The sequence below is a fragment of the Epinephelus lanceolatus genome, chromosome 3 (genome assembly GCF_041903045.1).
Source record: "Epinephelus lanceolatus isolate andai-2023 chromosome 3, ASM4190304v1, whole genome shotgun sequence".
Taxonomy (NCBI): Eukaryota; Metazoa; Chordata; class Actinopteri; order Perciformes; family Serranidae; genus Epinephelus; species Epinephelus lanceolatus.
Genome location: NC_135736.1, coordinates 49,536,136 through 49,556,028, shown reverse-complemented (window position 1 = coordinate 49,556,028; position 19,893 = coordinate 49,536,136). Strand labels below are relative to the sequence as shown.

Genomic DNA, 19,893 nt, shown 5'->3' with positions numbered 1-19,893 from the left:
ACGATGGTCGTTCCAGTTTGACGTAGGTGGCTTCTTTCAAACCATCCCAGCAAGCAATAATCGCGATTTAAACGTATTGACTATATTTAGCTCCAATTTAGTCTGGCTACATGTAACCCAAATCTAGCCGATTTAATTTTGAAATAGATTAAATGTAATTTTCGCCATTGCAGATGGCGTGCGGTATGATACTCAATCACGTATGGAGAGTCAACAGTAATTAAAATATGTTTATCTCCATTTTTTGGACATGGTCTCTACATAGCTGTATAATTGATGATGTCTACACCTTGGCTATGGTTAGACGTCTACCAAATTTTCACTGAAAGCCCAAATTCAGCCATGATTTAGCCTAGACGTCAGGTCTTCATGCAGACGGCTATTAGACGTTTTTTAAACCAAAAAATGCTTGCTGGGATCTTTCTTCTCTGGAAACTAAAACTCAGAGCTCACATGTGACCTCAACGACTCTGCAAGGGTTCACACCCACACAGAGTTTAAAGCCTGCGACTCTGCACCAGTCATTTAGAAGCTTCTTGGATGAGAGGTGAAACATCTTCAAGAAACGCAATCAAGTCCAGCTGCCTACGATACAGCACTTATGATTACCATGACCTGGATGACTGAGAATCTTCACCAACATGCAGGTCAATGTTTATCTTGTTTAGTTTTGTCGTCCTTGCTTTTAGCTGTATGGATATTTTCTTTGTATTTAAGGTCAACGAAAACCAGAGTCAGATTCCTTCCTTGAGCGTGTTCACACGTTTAAAGCCAATAAAGCTGGTTAAGGTTGTGTAACGTGCACGCACAGCTCGCTGTTATACTCTTGCAGCAGGAGAGTTGCACAGGTGGAGCAGAGGTCATGTTTCACTCACTGTTTATCTGCACTCCAGAAACCAGATGACTGATTTTAACACTCAGGTCGAAGCAGAGAGTCAGAGCATACGTCTACATGCACTGCAATAATATTAGAAAACTCCAGATGGAAGTTTGGTCGTCATTTCCCTCCATGTAACTGCTGCTTCACTCGTGTGGCTCTCTGACAAGCTAATCTCTTAGTTGAGAGTCCAGTCAGAGACTCGTCAGGTTTCTCTGCCTGTGTGATCAGCTTTAATCCTGTCGACCTGTCTCAACTTTACATGATGTTTCAGTTTTTTGTAGAAATCTGAAGTGCAGGTAAACAGTGACAAACCAACAGAGGGTCTCGCTCCTGCAGGTCGTGACAGCAAACAAGCACCCTCATCAGCCTCGTCAACCTGCCGAACATCAGCTGGATTATTTGGTTTCACTGGCAAACATTTAGTGATAACATTAAATAGTAAGTGTGTTGGGTATAATAAGGTGTTTTTTTCCTCTGAGTCATACAGCAGTTAGCGACGTGCTGAACACAAGATGGCCGCCGTCACTTGGTGGGGCGTCACTGTGTGAAGAACAGAGAGGTATTCTCCTTTGATGATGACTGGGAGCCCTTCACAGTCTGAGCTCGTTGGCCACTTTGCAGGCGATGTTTTTGAAGGCGATGGACGTGCCGGAGATCCTCTTAAAGCGCACGCCGTTGAGCGAGAGGCGGGGCAGCTTGCATACCTCCATCTCCCATTGGACCAGACTGTCCTGCCGGGCGTCGCCGTGCACGCAGAACAGCGAGTAGCGCTCACGCTGCTCGTAGTCACAGTTGTTGGCGTCCAGGACCCTTCGGATCTCCTTCATCATGTCCCCCGGCTCCATGGAGGACGTGGTCTTCATGCTCCAGGTGAAGCGCAGGGCTCGAGGCTTGGAGTCCCGCCCCTCCTCTTTGGGCTCGCTTGCAAAACTCCTGGAGGATGAGACCCAACAAAATCATTAACAGAGAACAGGAAGCTGCAGCGGCTCTCAACGTGGAGATGACATGTTTGACATTTTCAGGATGACCACGTTAATCTGTGCTAAGGCCTGTGTCCATATAGCATCTTTTTTCAATTGTTCTGAATGAGGAGCGAGCATAAGCAGCCGCCTCCAAAAAAAGAGTGCTCCACCTTTTGTGTGCGGCCACTCCGAGCACTGTTATGTTGACGTCTCTGCCGCCTCTTTAGCTTGGCTACTGTCTACTGTCACAACAAAGACAGAAAAGTTCATGTTTTGGGAGCAGATTGGCTGACGGACACCAGATGATGCTGGTGAGTGTTGAGATTTTATCACTGTTTGCTGTGTAAGCTTGTTTTTGACTGTGTAGTCAATCCTGTGTTTATGTAGCGTTGTGTTAGCTACCTGGCTAATGTTAGTGTCAAGATGTTGTCATAGAAACAAAACCCATGCGCAGCACATCATTAAAAAAAGCAGCACCAGTGCTTTTTTATGAGGCGCTGGGATGAAGCGTTCCCCAGCACCTTGCCGCCACTTTTCTGCTGGGAAAAAAAAAAATGCTATGTGGACACAGAGCCTTAAAGGGACAGTTTACCAAAATTACACAAAAACAGGTTTTTTCTTTCTCTCCACACAGACGGGTTTGGAATATATTTACATAGAGTCCACATGACAAGTGTATAATTTTTAAGATTTTTTATTTTCAGTTTCAGATCCTTTCACCCCCACTGTGCTGTGGTGGAGGCAGAACACAGCAAGAGCAATTCTTCATGGGCACTTTCTTAACCGTTATCTGACAAAAGTTTACCAAATGTCTCCCCATCTGCTCCTGAGTTATGACATTAAAACATGATGATGTCACAGTGAAGCTGACCTTTGACCTGTTGGATATAGAATGTCATCACTTCATTACTTTATCCTGTTAGACATTTGTGTGAAGTTTTGTCATAATTAGCATATGAATTCTTGAATGATGGCAACAGCGACCTTTGACCTTTGACTACCAAGTTCTAATTAGTTCATTCTTGGGTTCAAGTGGACATCTGCGCCAAATATGAGGAAGTTCCCCCAAGGCTTTCTTAAGATATCCCGTTCTCATGAATGAGATCAACACAAGATTATAGTGACCTTGACTTGTGACCACCAAATTCTAATTAGTTAATTCTTGAGTCCAAACGGATGTTAGTGCCAAACTTGAAGAAATTCCCTCAAAGTGTTCTTGAGATATCGCACATGCAACAATGAGGCAGGCAAGGTCACAGTGACCTTTACCTTTGACCTATCACCATCAAACTCTAATCATATCACTCTTGAGTCCAAGTGGTCATTTGTTGCCAAATTTGAGGAAATTTCCTCAAAGCCCTCAAAGTCAGAATTCTTGTTCTGTGATAATGTGATGGACACATTACAATGACCTTGACCTTTAACCACTAAAATCAAACCAATTCATCACTGTGTCCAAGTGGATGCTTGCGCTAAATGAGAAGGTGTTCTCTCAATACATTCTTGAGATATTGCATTCACAAGAATGAAATAGATAAGGTCATAGTGACCTTGACCTTTGACCTATCACCATCCAAATCTAATCATTCCTGTGTCCAGGTCGTCATTTGTGCCAAATTTAAGGAAAATCTCTCAATTCCTTCTTCAGATATTGAGTTTACGAGAATGAGACGGATGCAAAGTCACAGTGACCTTTGACCACCAAATTCTAGCCAGTTCATCACTGTGTCTAAGTGGACGTGTGCCAAATGAGAAGGTATTCCTTCAATGCATTCTTGAGATGTTGCATTCATGAGAGTGAGACGGACAACTCAACGACATAATGCCTCCGGCCACAACTGTCTCCAGCACAGAGGCAACAGTTTAAACCATGACGGAGAATCCTGCGTTCAGCGTTGTCAGTCGAGGTGAGGAGCCGACTGGCCAAATGAGTTTCAGTGACTTTAAAACAAGGTGAAGGTGAGAGCGCTAAAGAAACAACTCTGTAATAACTGATATGACGTCAGCTTCCTGGCTCTTACTGACCTGCGTACAAACTTGGAGGTGATCTTTCCAATAATGGAGGTGGAGGTGCCGCGGCGGGGCGTGACCAGCCATGTGGTGGCGTGCGTGGACAGGCTGGGTGAGGCCGGCGGGCCGTTGTAGGTGGCGGGTCGTCGGTCCCGAAGCTGAGCGCCATGGAAGGTGGAGCGGCTGGAGGAGCCGCGGGGGAAGCGGGTCCGGTCCGGCGTGGTGCTGCTGTTGCTGCTGGTGACGCTGAAGGCTGAGGGTGATGGCGGGGGCTGCTGGGGGGAGCTGGGGGCGGGAGGAGAAGACGCTGTTAACGTAGTGACAGATGTTTCCACGGTTAATGAATCAACAGCAGAACTCTGATTCACCTCTGATACTCTGCGTTGTCGTCAATGGGGGGCAGGCAGGACTTCATGGGATGTCCTGACGCCGACATGGACTTGACATGACGGGGGCGTGTGGAGGAGACAGTTGCCCCAGGTGACGGGAAGGGGGATGCTGCAGGCACCTCGGGTAGACTGAAACAGAGATTAAATATTGATTTGAAGAATAACAGCATGCAATCAATGAAATAACTCCCAGAATTCCTCTCACCTGCTGTCCTTTCCGTTGGGAATAGCAACCGAGTGGCGTTCTGCGCTCGTCCTCTCATGAACGTACGTGTTCCTCCGAGTTATGCTCTGTAACAGACACAGTCCACTTTATTCTACTGATCCAACCTGACAACACTGACAGGTCATAAAGGTCATTAAATCTACAGGGATCATCCTCTGAGGAGCAGGAAGCAAATCAGGACATGACAATCCAGCCACACTGTGAAACTCAATCCATCATGACACCACATTTCTTACACTTTATTTATAGATTAACATACAAGTAGGGCTGTACCCAAATATTCGGATATTCGTTTCTGTGGGTAGTAGGGTTGGGAACGATTAATCGATACGACCGGATATCCGATTTGACAAGCGAAAGATACGGCTACGTCGGTAGCAGCCTCCTCAATCGATACGAATCAGCCATGAATCCTTAGATGAATCGATTGTAGAGTCATGGATTCGGGTATCGCGAGACTAGCAATCGGTTGACTGGCTTTAACAGTTTGCATCTCAAAAACAACGCGAGAGCCGGCGGCATGCTCCGTAGCAGGCATTACTGACAACGATAATGGATGTAAACATCAGCGCCAGCTTGACCGGTGGAGATGAGGAACAGAAGCTGGTTGATGCTGGTTGGATAAACCAGGGAGCAGCCAAGCCGCAGCAGAAGCTAAAGGCCTATTTCCACCAGATGTGTGTTGGTTGCGTCTGCGCTCCGGCACGGCAGCGGAGCCGATAGGATTCAATTCTAGTCAATGTGTGTGTTTCCACCGGCTGCGGCTGTGCTGCGTTCCGGCCCGTCACAGCTGCGGCGCTCCGGAGCCCTCCGCAACAGATACGCAGGACTTCTATTTTTGCAGGCGAATCCTGCCGGTTGTGGGTTGAACGCGGGGTCACAGACACAGACAGAAATACGTATTCCTGTCAAATACGGCGGCGCATGATAACGGCTTACCGGCCGGCGACCGAGAAGCCTGGCTCCAGGTCCAAGAAGTCTTCGTCGGTGTCATGACTGCCCAGAAATACCAGGCGAGCCCTGGCAGCACTCAGGTATGTGACGTGTCAGAGGAGAAACGAGCAGTTTACATTTCCACAAACCCCCCCCCCCATGTTAATCACTTATTGATGCTGTTTTTGAAGTATGAATAAGTCAATAAGTAATTTATTCCATTGAAATATCATTGATGTGTTATAGAAAAGTGATTTATCTTTTTATAAATGACAAACACAGAGTTTAGCAAACAGAGAAATAGTCTGACATGCTGTCAGTGATAAGCTGCTAGTCATCACAGTCCATGATATCAACTAATAACAGGAGATGTCAGATTCTGCCCCTACATTGCATGTTATTATTTTATTCTGCTTTAAGTTTATATTGTACAGCGTTATGATAAACTTTATTATAAAGTTATTATAAATAAATTTTACTTACTTACTTACTTATTCCAGACTCAAGTCCATATAAGATACATACAAAAACACAGACAATACCATGAAAACAACACAACAAGTAGGTTTAAAACACTTAAATTTTACTTAAAGTTAACTTCACTTAAAGTTTAAAACTTCTTCTCATTTTTATATTGATCCCATCCAACAAAATGATGTTCATTCAGCAAGACTTTTTTTGGTCCATGTCTAAAAATAAATACATTTGACATGTGATTTTGTTGTTGTTTGTCTTTATATTTTATTTTTGCCAGTGCCATACAGCAACAATGCTTGGGGATGTGGTCTTTACAAATTTGAAAATACTGTAAGAATGTCACTTTTATAGAATTGGCTTCTTTATTTTATAATGTATGATAAATGTCTACATCAACAAATGTTAGCCATAGAATCATATCGAATCGTATCGTTCCTACACTGTATCGAATCGCTCTGTATTAAAAATATATTGTTTTTGAATCGTATCGTAACCCGAGTATCTAGATACGTATCGAATCGTCTATCAGAGAGATTCCCAACCCTAGTGGGTAGGTATTCGTTATGAAAATTTGGTATTTGATATTATTTTTTTTATTTACTTATTATTATTATTATTTTTACATATTTACATATTTTTTGGTGCTAAATGTAGTCTTTTTGTTGTTGGTAAATGTAGGTTATCAATAAAAATCAAAACTTTTAAATTGCATTGTTAAAAATATACAAATATAGTATAGCCTACCAACTGAGCTTGTGCGCACGGCACGCTTGAGCGCATCCGTCTGAGGCTGTGGATCAATGCCAAGTTTTACCACTTTATCACTATTCCCTCTAACTTGTAGCTGTTTTTCGTTATCTTTTGAATTTAATATGAATTATGGAACCATTTTTGTCAACGTTTGTTTCCCCCGTTTTGTACAATAAATTATTGTTTAAAGTTTCAACAAGTTTCTTTTGGAGTGCGTGACACAAGTGTGTTTTGAAAACGGCTGTGGACTGTCACCTGCAGAAAAATAAATAAAAATAACAAGTAAAAAAAAACAAAAAACCTACACACAGACAAACGAGCATACATAAAGCACAACAAAACAGTATCAGTGCATCGTGGTGAATTCGAGCCTCACTCGGACAGTCCAGAGTTCATTGTTCGAAGCCAGGTAATTTCCTCACTGATCTAATAATGAGTCCCAGAACACTGCTCTCTGAATAAATAAAATAACATCTCCTCTGCGCTCTTTACGCACCGCAGCCCCAAACAGTTTTGGTTTAATAAGACCTGTGGACGTGGGAAAGCACTTTGGCGTCTGGCTGAGGGCAAACACTTTGATTTCCTGACTGCCCATGACGACAGGTCAGGGAGACGGAATGCTGCTCTGCAGGGCGCTCAACTAGCATGCAGCTGACTCAGAGGAAGCTGAAGAGGGAGGGGCAGAGGCTCGACTCAGATGCAGCTGTCGGGCAAACATAGAATTATTAAAAAGATGCAGGCGCCGGGTGGTGCAGTGCTTAGCACTGTCGCCTCACAGCAACCTGGTTTGAACCTAGGGTGGGGGAGGCCTTCTGTGTGGACTTCACATGTTCTCCCCGTGTCAGCGTGGGTTTCCTCCAGGTGCTCTGACATGTTCTCCCTGTGTCAGTGTGGGTTTCCTCCAGGTGCTCTGACATGTTCTCCCCGTGTCAGCGTGGGTTTCCTCCAGGTGCTCTGACATGTTCTCCCTGTGTCAGTGTGGGTTTCCTCCAGGTGCTCCGACATGTTCTACCTGTGTCAGTGTGGGTTTCCTCCAGGTGCTCCGACATGTTCTCCCCGTGTCAGCGTGGGTTTCCTCCAGGTGCTCTGACATGTTCTCCCTGTGTCAGTGTGGGTTTCCTCCAGGTGCTCTGACATGTTCTCCCTGTGTCAGTGTGGGTTTCCTCCAGGTGCTCTGACATGTTCTCCCTGTGTCAGCGTGGGTTTCCTCCAGGTGCTCTGACATGTTCTCCTCGTGTCAGCGTGGGTTTCCTCCAGGTGCTCTGACATGTTCTCCCTGTGTCAGCGTGGGTTTCCTCCAGGTGCTCCGACATGTTCTACCTGTGTCAGTGTGGGTTTCCTCCAGGTGCTCTGACATGTTCTACCTGTGTCAGCGTGGGTTTCCTCCAGGTGCTCTGACATGTTCTCCCTGTGTCAGCGTGGGTTTCCTCCAGGTGCTCCGACATGTTCTCCCTGTGTCAGCGTGGGTTTCCTCCAGGTGCTCCGACATGTTCTCCCTGTGTCAGTGTGGGTTTCCTCCAGGTGCTCTGACATGTTCTCCCTGTGTCAGTGTGGGTTTCCTCCAGGTGCTCCGACATGTTCTCCCTGTGTCAGCGTGGGTTTCCTCCAGGTGCTCCGACATGTTCTCCCTGTGTCAGTGTGGGTTTCCTCCAGGTGCTCCGACATGTTCTCCCTGTGTCAGTGTGGGTTTCCTCCAGGTGCTCTGACATGTTCTACCTGTGTCAGCGTGGGTTTCCTCCAGGTGCTCTGACATGTTCTCCCCGTGTCAGCGTGGGTTTCCTCCAGGTGCTCCAGCTTCCTCCCACAGTCCAAAGACATGCAGGTTAACTGGTGACTCTAAATTGTCCGTAGGTGTGAATGTGAGTGTGAATGGTTGTCTGTCTCTATGTGTCAGCCCTGTGATAGTCTGGTGACCTGTCCAGGGTGAACCCTGCCTCTCACCCAAAAAGGGCACCTATCTACACAGCGGGCAAAATGATAAATAATTTCAGTCTCTGCGTCAGGAAAGTTTTTCTTTCTGTCTCTGTCTTTGTTTGTTTCCTCCATGTTCACAGGTCGACAGGATGCACCTGTCCACAGTAATTATCACCTCTGTATGTGGTGTCACTGGATATTCAGGATTCAGGGATGTATGCTAATTGCTGACTAGCAGGAGCATGCTGCCAATTTATGATTGATTAACATTCATAAACATACACGTGCCTGTGATCAAATCTGAGTTTTCTGCTGCGTTCATGAATACGGTGCAGGTTTTTAGTCCCAAGTTTTTTTGTGTGCAAATCTACTCACAGATTTACCAACATTTCATGAATGAGTCAACGTGTTTAAGGCCATAAGAAAACTGTGTTGAACTGTGCTGTAAATCACTGAGGTCATCCATCACACCGTGATCAATGTTTCTGTATTCCACCATGTTCTCATAGGTTACAGTTAATGTTGTGGTAAAAGACATGTTGCATCGTGACCCTCATTTTTACAAACTCAAAACAAAGACTAACAGGATTAAGCTTTAAAGTGGCGATCACACTTCACTTGGTTTTAGCTGTGCTGAACCGTGTGAGGTGAACTTTAGAGACAGCGTGATTTCATACAAACTCAATGAAACAATACGATCAGACGCATATTCCTACGGAAGCGCTGAGAGCTGACGCGTTTGTTCAAAATGTTTGATGCTCACCCACGGCTTTTTTCTTTATTGCATTTTTGAAAACGTAACATAGATCTCCCAAAAGAGGAGACAAATAAACACAAACATGTTGGACTGCCATGTCTCTACAGTTTGTTCCAGCATTATCAGTGTGGTAGTCCTTATCCTGTCCTGTCCTGTGTCATTTGGACCATATTCCATTAGATTGCTCAGACTAAGTGATACTCGAGACAACCCTGGTGTTTGGACCTGGTTTGGACCTGGTATCTGAATCCTCTCACCCCTGAGGCGGTGGCTGACCTCCTGCGGTCTGGAGCTCCCACTGGTGACGCCGGCTCGTCCTTCCTGTCGCTCTCTACGCTGCTGGCATGAGAACGCTTGGTGTAGGAGACAGATGGGGGGACAGAGGGCGCCACTGAGACACAGGACAGACAGCAAACAGAGGCCTGAGGTTAACACTCTAATGTCCCCAGAGCTTTGGACCAGCTCGGTCACGTCTGGACAGAAACTCACCGTGGTCGCTGAAGCGCCGCTGCTTCTGATTGGCCGGTGCGTTGCGAGAATGGGCGGGGGACTGGCTGGAGCCGTTGAGGTCGCTGCTGGGTCGTGACCTATGAACTAGGCTACTGCTGGACAAAGACTCGCTGCCTTCAAACTAGTGGGGACAGTCACAGCAGAGGATTATGGGTAGAAGACTGGCCCAGTTACAGGCTGGAGTTGTTAGAAGATTTTATCTCCTGTCCTTGTTCCTCCAATTCCTTGTTCCAACGTGACATTAATTTGTTCCCACAAGATAATAAACTAGTTCCCACACGGTATTAACTTGTTCCCACAATATTTTAACTTGTTCCCAAAAGGTATTAACTTGTTCCCACAATATATAAACTTGTTTCCAAAAGGTATTAACTTGTCCCACAATATAAAAAACTTGTTCCCAAAAAGGTATTAACTTGTTCCCACAATATTTTAACTTGTTCCCAAAAGGTATTAACTTGTTCCCACAATATATAAACTTGTTCCCACAATATATAAATTTGTTCCCACAATATTTTAACTAGTTCCCACACGGTATTAACTTGTTCCCACAATATTTTAACTTGTTCCCAAAAGGTATTAACTTGTTCCCACAATATATAAACTTGTTCCCAAAAGGTATTAACTTGTCCCACAATATTAAAAACTTGTTCCCAAAAAGGTATTAACTTGTTCCCACAATATTTTAACTTGTTCCCAAAAGGTATTAACTTGTTCCCACAATATATAAACTTGTTCCCACAATATATAAATTTGTTCCCACAATATTTTAACTTGTTCCCAAAAGGTATTAACTTGTTCCCACAATATATAAACTTGTTCCCACAATATATAAACTTGTTCCCAAAAGGTATTAACTTGTTCCCAAAAGGTATTAACTTGTTCCCACAATATATAAATGTGTTCCCAAAAGGTATTAACTTGTCCCACAATATAAAAAACTTGTTCCCAAAAAGGTATTAACATGTTCCCACAATATTTTAACTTGTTCCCACAATATATAAATGTGTTCCCAAAAGGTATTGACTTGTTCCCACAATATATAAACTTGTTCCCAAAAGGTATTAACTTGTTCCCACAATATATAAACGTGTTCCCAAAAGGTATTAACTTGTCCCACAATATAAAAAACTTGTTCCCAAATGGTAAACAAATATCACCTAGAGGACTTTAGATGTTCCGCAGATTTCACTGAGTATACAACAGTCACAAACCTCAGCGGGTTTCCTCCCCAGCAGCAGGTATATCGCCGTCACCTCGTTGTATTTCTGGCCCTCCAGCGCCTTTGTCACTTCCTCCTGAGTGAAGCCCATCGTCTCCATCAGCTCTGATTGGTCAGAAAACACACAGTACTCTCAGCTCTGAGAGGCTGTATTTAGGCTGAATTTAATAACTCAATGTTATTAAATTCATAAGGTCTGCTTCAGATAATAGTGACATCATGAAACAAAGAGGATTATGGGTCATCTAGAGCAGCTGCATTCAGTGTGTATTCAGATATAACAAATGGATGAGGGCAATGTTCTCTGGGTTTGTAGAACTAACCGATGCGTTTGAGGTCGTTGAAGTCTTGTTCTGGTTCGCTGTATGTTTTCAGCTCCTTCTCGTCATACCCAATGTTCATCCAGCGATCCTTCATGATTTGCTGACAAACAAACAAACAATCAAACAAACAAACAACAGGAGCTCTTTCATTCAGCTGTTAAACAGTTTGGGTGCACAGAGTGGCAGAACCTGGGCGCACAGATTGTGCCAGTGTCTCCACCTATTTTAGTTTGTGGCTGTGCAGCAGCACAACGTACAGAGGGGCTGAGAAAAGGTGAATATAGATTGGAGGGTGTGGTGATCAATAAACAGAGCTGTCAGAGCTGATCTGCTGTTAATCAAACACCTTGTGCAGTCGCTTCACAGTAAAACAAAACTTACATCTGGAAACTCCTCAGAGGCTTTTATTGTGAAGCTGAACCTGTATTCTCTCATCAGCCACCCATCACTGCGTCCACATCAGGCGACACATCCACTCGTATCACTTTATTTATTACACTACTGGCATAATGCCTCCATTTCTCTGCTCTCCTCAATACTTCCAACAGTAACTTAAACTCTGGAAAAGTCATTAGTATGATCACTCCTAAATTCATACCTCCTTCCAGTCTGCTAATCGGATGTGTCTGCAGTGATGCGCCAGACTGTCAATTCAATTCAATTCAATTCAATAAACTTTATTTGTCCCCAGGGGGCAATTTAAGAGGTGAAGAGGGAGCTGAGCCAGAAGGCAAAACTTTTGACTTACTGGTCCATCTACGTCCCAACCCTCACCTATGGTCATGAGCTCTGGGTAGTGACCGAAAAGACGAGATCGCTGACACGAGCGTCAGAAATGAGTTTTCTCAGAAGGGTGTCTGGGCTCAGCCTTAGAGATAGGGGGAGGAGCTCGGAGTAGAGCTGCTGCCCCTTAAGGGGTCAGCATCAACATCTGATCAGGATCCTCCTGGGTGCCAGCTGGAGGTGTTCCAGGCACGTCCCACTGGTAGGAGGCCCCGGGGCAGACCCAGAACACACTGGAGGGATTATAAATCTCATCTGGCCTGGGAACACCTCAGGGTCCTCCAGGAGGAGCTGGAAAGCGTTGCTAGGGAGAGGGACGTCTGATGGACAGATGGATGGAGCACAGTACACAGATCACTGATGCTGTATATACTGTATATATTGTGATGTTTTAATTTCATCTGATGATGTTTTATTGCACCAGCTGAATCTACGTTTTACCGTCTTTTATTGACTCGCCTCGTGTCGCCGCCTCTTGGCTGGGTCGTCATTGTAAAGGGTTCTCAGTTGACTTATCTGGTTAGTTAAAGGTTAAATAATTTAATAAATAAGATAAGCACAGCTCTTTGCTTGCTGGTTCTACTAGAATCTGGTCCCATGCACGAGCTTAAACAGTCTGAATCTAACCAAAACAGCTGAACCCACTTTGTCATGATGACTCGTTCTGGCAAATTGAGAAGTAGCTTACATCATCAACCTGTGCTGACTGTGTCACAGCACTAAATCCAACTCATACTGCATTTGTATTAAGCAACACGACAATGTGATTACTTACTTACTTAATCCTCTTCTTCCCGGGAGGGAAATAAGACTTCGACGACTCGATGCCATTCATCTCAGTGTTGTGCTACTTTCTGTGCCTCTCCCCATGTAAGCTTCATTTCTTTCAGCTCCCCTTCAACTGTTCTCAGTCAGGTGTTCTTATCCCTGTCTCTTTTCACCACTCGCCAGCATTCTGATTTCACATTGCTGTTGTAGAGCTTAGTCTTAGTCCAAAAGTTGTACTGTCTGGACTTCCAGATTGGCTGAAGTCTTGCGAATGCCCCACGAGCTTTGGAGAGCCTTGCTTGGATGTCCTTTTTCGCTCCGTCGTCCTTGCTGATGAGGCTCCTCACGTATGTGAAGTCCTCTACAAAGTCAAGTGTCACGCCATTGATGGTGATAGGTGTAGGGTTGGTGGTATTCATGCACATGACTTGTGTCTTTGACTTGTTGATATTAAGACGTGATCTACATGATATTATGTTTATAAACTGACTAACAGAGACACGAGTGTCTGACAGGCCGTGAGCTGAGCGTGGCGACAGGAAGGAGCTCTAACTTCTGTAGAGGTGGGAGGGGCAGAGTATCACACATTTGTTTACAAAGAAGTTCACATGTTTTTGGGTGACGAGAGGAGACATGGCAGAGATCGTCCCTCAAGAAAACTAAAACTGCACCAATATAGACTCACAAGTCAGTCTTTAGACGCTTTGCTTAACTAAAGACTGACGTCTTTCTCCCTGATTTTGTGTTTAGATGGGCGGATACAATTTCAGAGTTTAAAAAAACTTCCTACGTTGCAGAACCAATAGTAAATCTGCAGGGCGGTCCTTCGGTGGCTCGCTGAACTCTTGTGCTCATAAACATAGTCCCACTAGAAACACGTGTAGCGGTACAAAATGGCTCAAGTCGCTGTAAGTCCTTCATTTCCACAATCTTGTGGACTGAGCACACGTTTGATAAAACAGAGTTAAATCTCTCGGCATCCATTTTCAAGCTCTCTGTGTGTTTGTTTCCTTGCGGACGAGAAAAGGAGGAGCGCACATTTCCGGGAGGGCGTGTCCTTTTCAAAAATGCAAGAGGCGTTGCTTTGTTGCCGGCCGTTTTCGCCGGTGTGTTAAACACACTTTAGAAAGGAGTGTCCCCAGACTATCAGAAGGCGGAGATCTCCGATTGTCTGGTGGCAAGAGTAGCACCAATATGACAACATTTTGGATCTGAAGCCACTGAAAGAGGCGTCCTGACAGACTGCAGGCTCCGTTTTGAGCTAAAGTTTCTATTTATTCCTGATGCTTGCTTTGAAAGCGTCACTACGGGCAAGGAGCGGCTGATTCATGTAGCTGAAATGAGGACTTATCCACACAATACCTCCTTGTTTCAACCTAATAAGGTGTCAGCTGGACAGAGATCACCAGGGAGCTGAGAGTTTCAGGTAAATGACCATCGCTGAAAACAACGTACTGGTGCTGTTTTTAAGAGTTATGTTACAAATGTAGGAAGATAGCAAGTAGGTTACTCACTCATCTTTAAAGTGGTTGTGTCTGCAGTCTGATCTCGAGCTCACCAGCTGATGGCTGTGTAGTTTAGAAGTCGTAATAGAAGTTGATATTTAACAGATTCAGTGTTGACAAAGAGTTTCGATGTTACATGACAGTCAGACGCTGGTTCTCTGTGGGGACACGGTGTCGTTATGTTCTGCTAAGGAGCAGCTGCAGACTCAATGATGACACCTGGTAAAATTCGGTACACCGGCCCGGTCCACATGTCAAACATGTCTGAAAAAGTTCACACAAGGCTCCGCCCCTGACACTGGTCTCACCTGCAGGCTGCCTCGTTTCCCCGGGTTCAGCACCAGCAGCTTCTTCAGCAGGTTCTCACAGTCAGTCGACATGTAGAAGGGAATCCGGTACTTTCCTCTGAGGACACGCTCCCTTAGCTCCTACACACACACCCACACACACACACCCACACACACACACACACACACACAGTGTGGACTGTCAGAAGCCAGTCGAAGATTCTGAAGTTGGACTGTTTTGTGAAAAAGCTCTTACGAACCTCTGACTTGCTGTCAGCTAACAGACATCAGCTGACTGATACTGGAAAATTAGCATTAGCTCATTAATTTAGTAGAGCTGCAACGATCAGTTGATTAATTGATTAGACAGTCAACAAAAAATAATCAGCAGCTATTCTGGTCATCGATAAACTGTTGGAGTCATTTGTATGTTAAAAACATTCTTTTAACATCCTCAGATGTAAAAACTTTTGCTCTTATTTGACTTAACATGATGGTAAATTAAATATGTGTTGGTTTTTTGACTGGGCATCAACTCGGGAAACTAGATTTTAAATATTTTCTGTTGTTAAATGGGCTGAAATGATTCATTGAGAAAATAATCAGCAGATGAAGTGATTATGAAATAATCACCAGTAGAGTGCTGCAGGAATGAGCCCTAAAACCCAGAGATGAGTTAGCATGTTAGCACTTCCTGCTCCCTCGTCTCAAAGTGAGTGTGTTTTTGCTTAGATGTCTGAAACAAGGTCTGGTTCACACAAGCTGAAGAGACTTTCACGTTTTGTTCTACGACATAAGATACGTTGCAACAGTATGAGATTTTCACGTTATGACAGTGGTCTCAGAAAATATTGCAGTTTCACAGGACTACAGAATTTATTATCTGTCAGAGCCGTAAAGGAATGAAAACAGAACGGTTATTGAACAAACGTTTTATTACTGTATTTGAAACTTGACATCATTCTGTTAATGGAAGTTTGAGAAATTTTTCCCCCCAATATCGTAGATAAACAATGCACACGGTACGATAACTCTCAACCTTTAAGGGTCTTTAAAAAGACGGTTGCTAACAAGTTGCTAAATGAGACTACAGAACGTCAGCACACTGAACGCACCTTTACAGCCTCACTGTGGTGATGTTAAGTCATGTGACCGTGGTGTAGTTAGGTTACAGCCTAACATGACATTTTTACTTCTGCTAGTTTAATTTGGGCTTCAATTATCATAAAGTGGTGTTTATTAGTGAAAATGATCTCACTGAACAAAACGTGTAAGTATCATAAACTTTTTTTGGGGTGCAGAGTTAATTTCAGGGTCCCCTCACATTTACATGGACAAAACTTCAAAACTTTTCCATGAATTTTTCAAGGACCCTCAATATTTATATTCTTCTTGCCCTGCTTGCCCGTAATCGTTAGCTAGGTGTCGTACACGGAGGGAGAGACGCAACGCAGGGAGAAAATGAGGAAACATACACGTTGGTAAACAAACGTCACACATGGACGCGTATTGGAGCTACGTTACGTCGTGCCTACAGAACATAAATTTGCTGTTATGTTACATTAAGTGGACGGTTATCACAGAAGACTACTGTAAGTATTTCATTACACACAATAAACAGGACTTTACCAAAACCTTCCTCGACTTTTCCAGGTTTTCCAGGACCGTGGGAACCATCTTATTTTCTGAAATCATTCAAAATCCAACGGAAAAATCCCCCTGGCTTTCTGACGAGGGAACCACAGCGACGCTAACTTCTGCTTCAGCCTACAGAAAATCTTCATCCCTGCAGCACTGACCAGCAGCTTGACTCCAGGTTCACTTACTGTACTAACCGACCAGCTAACGGAGCGTCCTTCCTGTACACTGAATACAACAGCAGTGCAGTACTTCCTGTAACTGTGAAATGTGACTGTTTTTACATTGCTGAAAGGTGTTTCTGTTATTTTGTCCACACCTTGAGGTTCTGCCCGTCGAAGGGCAGCGAGCCGCTGACCAGTGTGTACAGAATCACTCCCAAACTCCAGACGTCCACCTCCGGCCCGTCGTACTTCTTCCCCTGCAGAGATACAGAACTACATTACCCAGCAGTCCTCACTGTCCTCAGGTGCTGCATGTTCATTATACCATTACATAATTCCTTGTAAATTAAGTTTTAAATTTAGTTTAGGAAGTCAAATTCAGTCTGAATCACTAAGTTTTACCTTAAATATGTCGAAACATATTTTCATCCATTTGAACGAAAAACTCCTCCTGATACCATCAAAGCTGCGACTCCAATATTCGCTCAGATTTTGTTCATTTAAAACTAGAATTTCCGCCTCGCGGTTGCACGCCTCCGTGAACCTGTCAGGTTGCAGTTACAGTCTCCATCCATGTCAGTGAAAACATGGATGCTTCACACACAGAAGATCTATACAATCAGCACAGTTTCAAGATTAGAGTCACCAATTCAGTATCTGACCAAATGTCTCCCCTTCTGTTCCTGAGATATGACGTTAAAACATGATGATGTCACTTTGACCTTTGGGATATAAAATCTTCTCATCTTTTCTTCCCCGTCATCCCACCTCACCTCTGTCCCATTCTTTACATCTTGTCCCCCCATTTATTCCTTCTGTCCACAGATGACAAACATGTCACATTACTTGTGTATAAAATGACAGAGATATCTAGAATATGTTTGTGGCCTTTAAACTCCTGTGACTTTTTTTATTATTATTATTTATTATTTATTTTAGTGTTTTTACAGTTTAAATCAGCTGGTGTGTTTGTCTCTGAGAGGAAGAGACCTCTGAGGATAATTTAGCTATTGAACAATGAACACTGAAGGAATTCTGACAAAGAGCCAACAGCCGGATTTCAAGACTCCGACCAGAATCCCAAGATCCAGAGCAGTCGGTGTTTTCAGTGGAGAGTCTCCGCAGAATGACTCCGACTTTCAGCAGGACATCATCTGGGACGCCACCTCTCCTTCACCCAACAGACTCGGTAAAAGAGGCAAGAAGCAGCGTGCTGGAGTTGTGGACATCTCAGAGATTGTTAACAGGAGAAGTTTCAGCTGGTTGCAACCTCTCACCACTAGATGCCACTAAATCCCCCTGAATCTGACACACTGAACCTTTTAAGAAACTGATGAGCATTATAAATGTGAGAATGTGACCTGTATGAAGCAGAATGTAATGTAAAGCGTGGACATCAGCAGGTGTTGGTTATGCAGGTGTGGTGGGTGGAGCTGGGCGATCACCTGGAAGAGTTCAGGAGCAGCATAGGGAGGAGATCCACAGAAGGTGTCCAGCTTACTGCCCAGAGTGAACTCATTACTGAAACCAAAGTCTGCGATCTTAATGTTCATGTCAGCGTCCAGCAGAAGGTTTTCTGCCTGAGACACACAGAGAGATTGATTTCAAAACACTTCATGTACCAATGAATTACTGCACAAACTTTCAATTTTAAAAAGTCAGAAAGCTTTATAGACTCTTTTACTGTTAGTAAACAGTGTGATGTTTGTTGGTGGGCGGGGCTTAGCTGGAGGCAATACAGTTCTCCACAGACATTAGCTAGCGCTAGCTAACAAGTTGTGTTGTCTTGTTTTAGACGATGGAGGAAGATGATGTGAGTGGTGCGTTCAGAAACACTCATTGTGAGTGTGGGAGCGCACTCTGACACAAACTGGAGCGTTGATAAATTGGGAGCGCTGTCTGAATGTAGCGTTGGGTTATCCAGAGCAGCGCACTCTCAGAGTGGCAGAGCGCACTCTGGACACTCTGTCTGTGGAGACGGAGCAGCAGAGCGCCGAGCGGAGTGAATGTGTGATTAACTTAAGCGTTGGTTCATTCATGTAGAAATATAACGCTGCGTTTCTTCCACCAACAGGGCTCTCATTTTAGTGTAGAGCGTCAGACTGAATTTACCAACGCACCATGTCAGGTCACTCACTCTCCGGGACCGCCAGTGTTACTTGAATAAGTAAACACTGACCAACATGATGTCATAGTGACGTTGGCCCTATAAGGGTCTATTACTAATGACCCACTCTCGGTGTGTGGCGCTGTTTGTATCTGCACAGACTCGGCCTCAGGCTGCTCGATTGCGGCCAAAATGTTAATAATGATTATTCAAAGACAAAATCTTTGTACTGCACTTTAACATTTAAACAGAGCGCTGCTTTCACTTCCATGTCGTGCTACATTCCTGCTAACAACAAATCTCTGCATCACAATAAGACTTCAAGTGAGGTTCTTCACCTGAATTCTGAACGGTACCATGAGGTGCTGCAGCGTCGCTATCATGGATGGCTGATGTCTGATCACTGGATGAATCTAATCTGATGATCGCTGTGTCTCCATTAATATAATAATCGCTATTTACATTCACATGAGGATTAGTGCTCAGAGCTGTCAATCTTATTTTATCTCACTGTGTGTGTGTGTGTACCTTGAGGTCTCGGTGTACGATCCTCTTCTGGTGACAGTACTCCACTGCTGACACAATCTGACACAAACACAAGGTGAAAGAAGAAGAAGAGGAAGAGTCATTAGAAACTGAACATGACCACACATCAGAGATCTGATTAGGATTATTCTTTGACTTTATTGGACCGGACAAAGTGTGAAAGGGGGAGAGAGAGACGGGATGACATGCAGCAAAGGGCTGTGGGCTGGAATCGAACCCGCAGCTGCTGCAGCACGGACACTGCCTTTGACGCCCCCTCACTGACCTACTGGGCGCCCCACATCGGTAGATCTTTACACTAGACAGGAAAACTAGATTTATCACCTCTGTGTTTACAGTCTGCATCCATGTCAGTGAAAACATGGATGCTTCACACACAGAAGATCTATACAATCAATCAAATCAATCAATCAATTCTTTATTGTCATTATAAGTCAAGCAAACAATGAAATCGAGGTAGCAATCTCATGGTGAACATAAAAGAAAACAAAACGGACAAGAGCACAGGACAATAAAACAGTTATAAAAGACATAAGAACAGCAGTAATGTAATAAATAGATATCAAAAGTGCATATAATAAAGTGCTAAAATGAGTAGCTGAGGTGCAAGAATGGCAGTGTTTTAGTTTTAACTGTTGGAGTTGAGAGCACGGATGGCAATGGGAAAGAAACTGTCTCTGAGTCTGGATGTACGTTTATGAATGGACCGGTAGCGCCTCCCAGAGGGCAACAGTTCAAGCAG

At 44.2% G+C, this 19,893-nt stretch overlaps 1 protein-coding gene across 1 annotated transcript in view; it reads right to left on the bottom strand.

Annotated features, from left to right (window-relative positions):
- Window positions 1-837: 837 nt before the first annotated feature.
- Window positions 838-19,893, bottom strand: part of LOC117255646 (serine/threonine-protein kinase MARK1) — a 35,344-nt gene continuing 16,288 nt past the window's right edge. The window contains exons 7-18 of the mRNA XM_033624766.2: window positions 19,134-19,190; window positions 17,944-18,078; window positions 16,654-16,755; window positions 14,718-14,837; window positions 11,354-11,453; window positions 11,023-11,135; window positions 9,788-9,929; window positions 9,556-9,689; window positions 4,447-4,532; window positions 4,221-4,370; window positions 3,868-4,137; window positions 838-1,813 (exon numbers count right to left, since the gene is read on the bottom strand). Of these exons, the coding sequence (XP_033480657.1) occupies window positions 1,471-1,813; window positions 3,868-4,137; window positions 4,221-4,370; window positions 4,447-4,532; window positions 9,556-9,689; window positions 9,788-9,929; window positions 11,023-11,135; window positions 11,354-11,453; window positions 14,718-14,837; window positions 16,654-16,755; window positions 17,944-18,078; window positions 19,134-19,190 (1,752 nt within the window). The 3' untranslated portion in view covers window positions 838-1,470. The remainder of the gene's footprint in view (window positions 1,814-3,867; window positions 4,138-4,220; window positions 4,371-4,446; window positions 4,533-9,555; window positions 9,690-9,787; window positions 9,930-11,022; window positions 11,136-11,353; window positions 11,454-14,717; window positions 14,838-16,653; window positions 16,756-17,943; window positions 18,079-19,133; window positions 19,191-19,893) is intronic.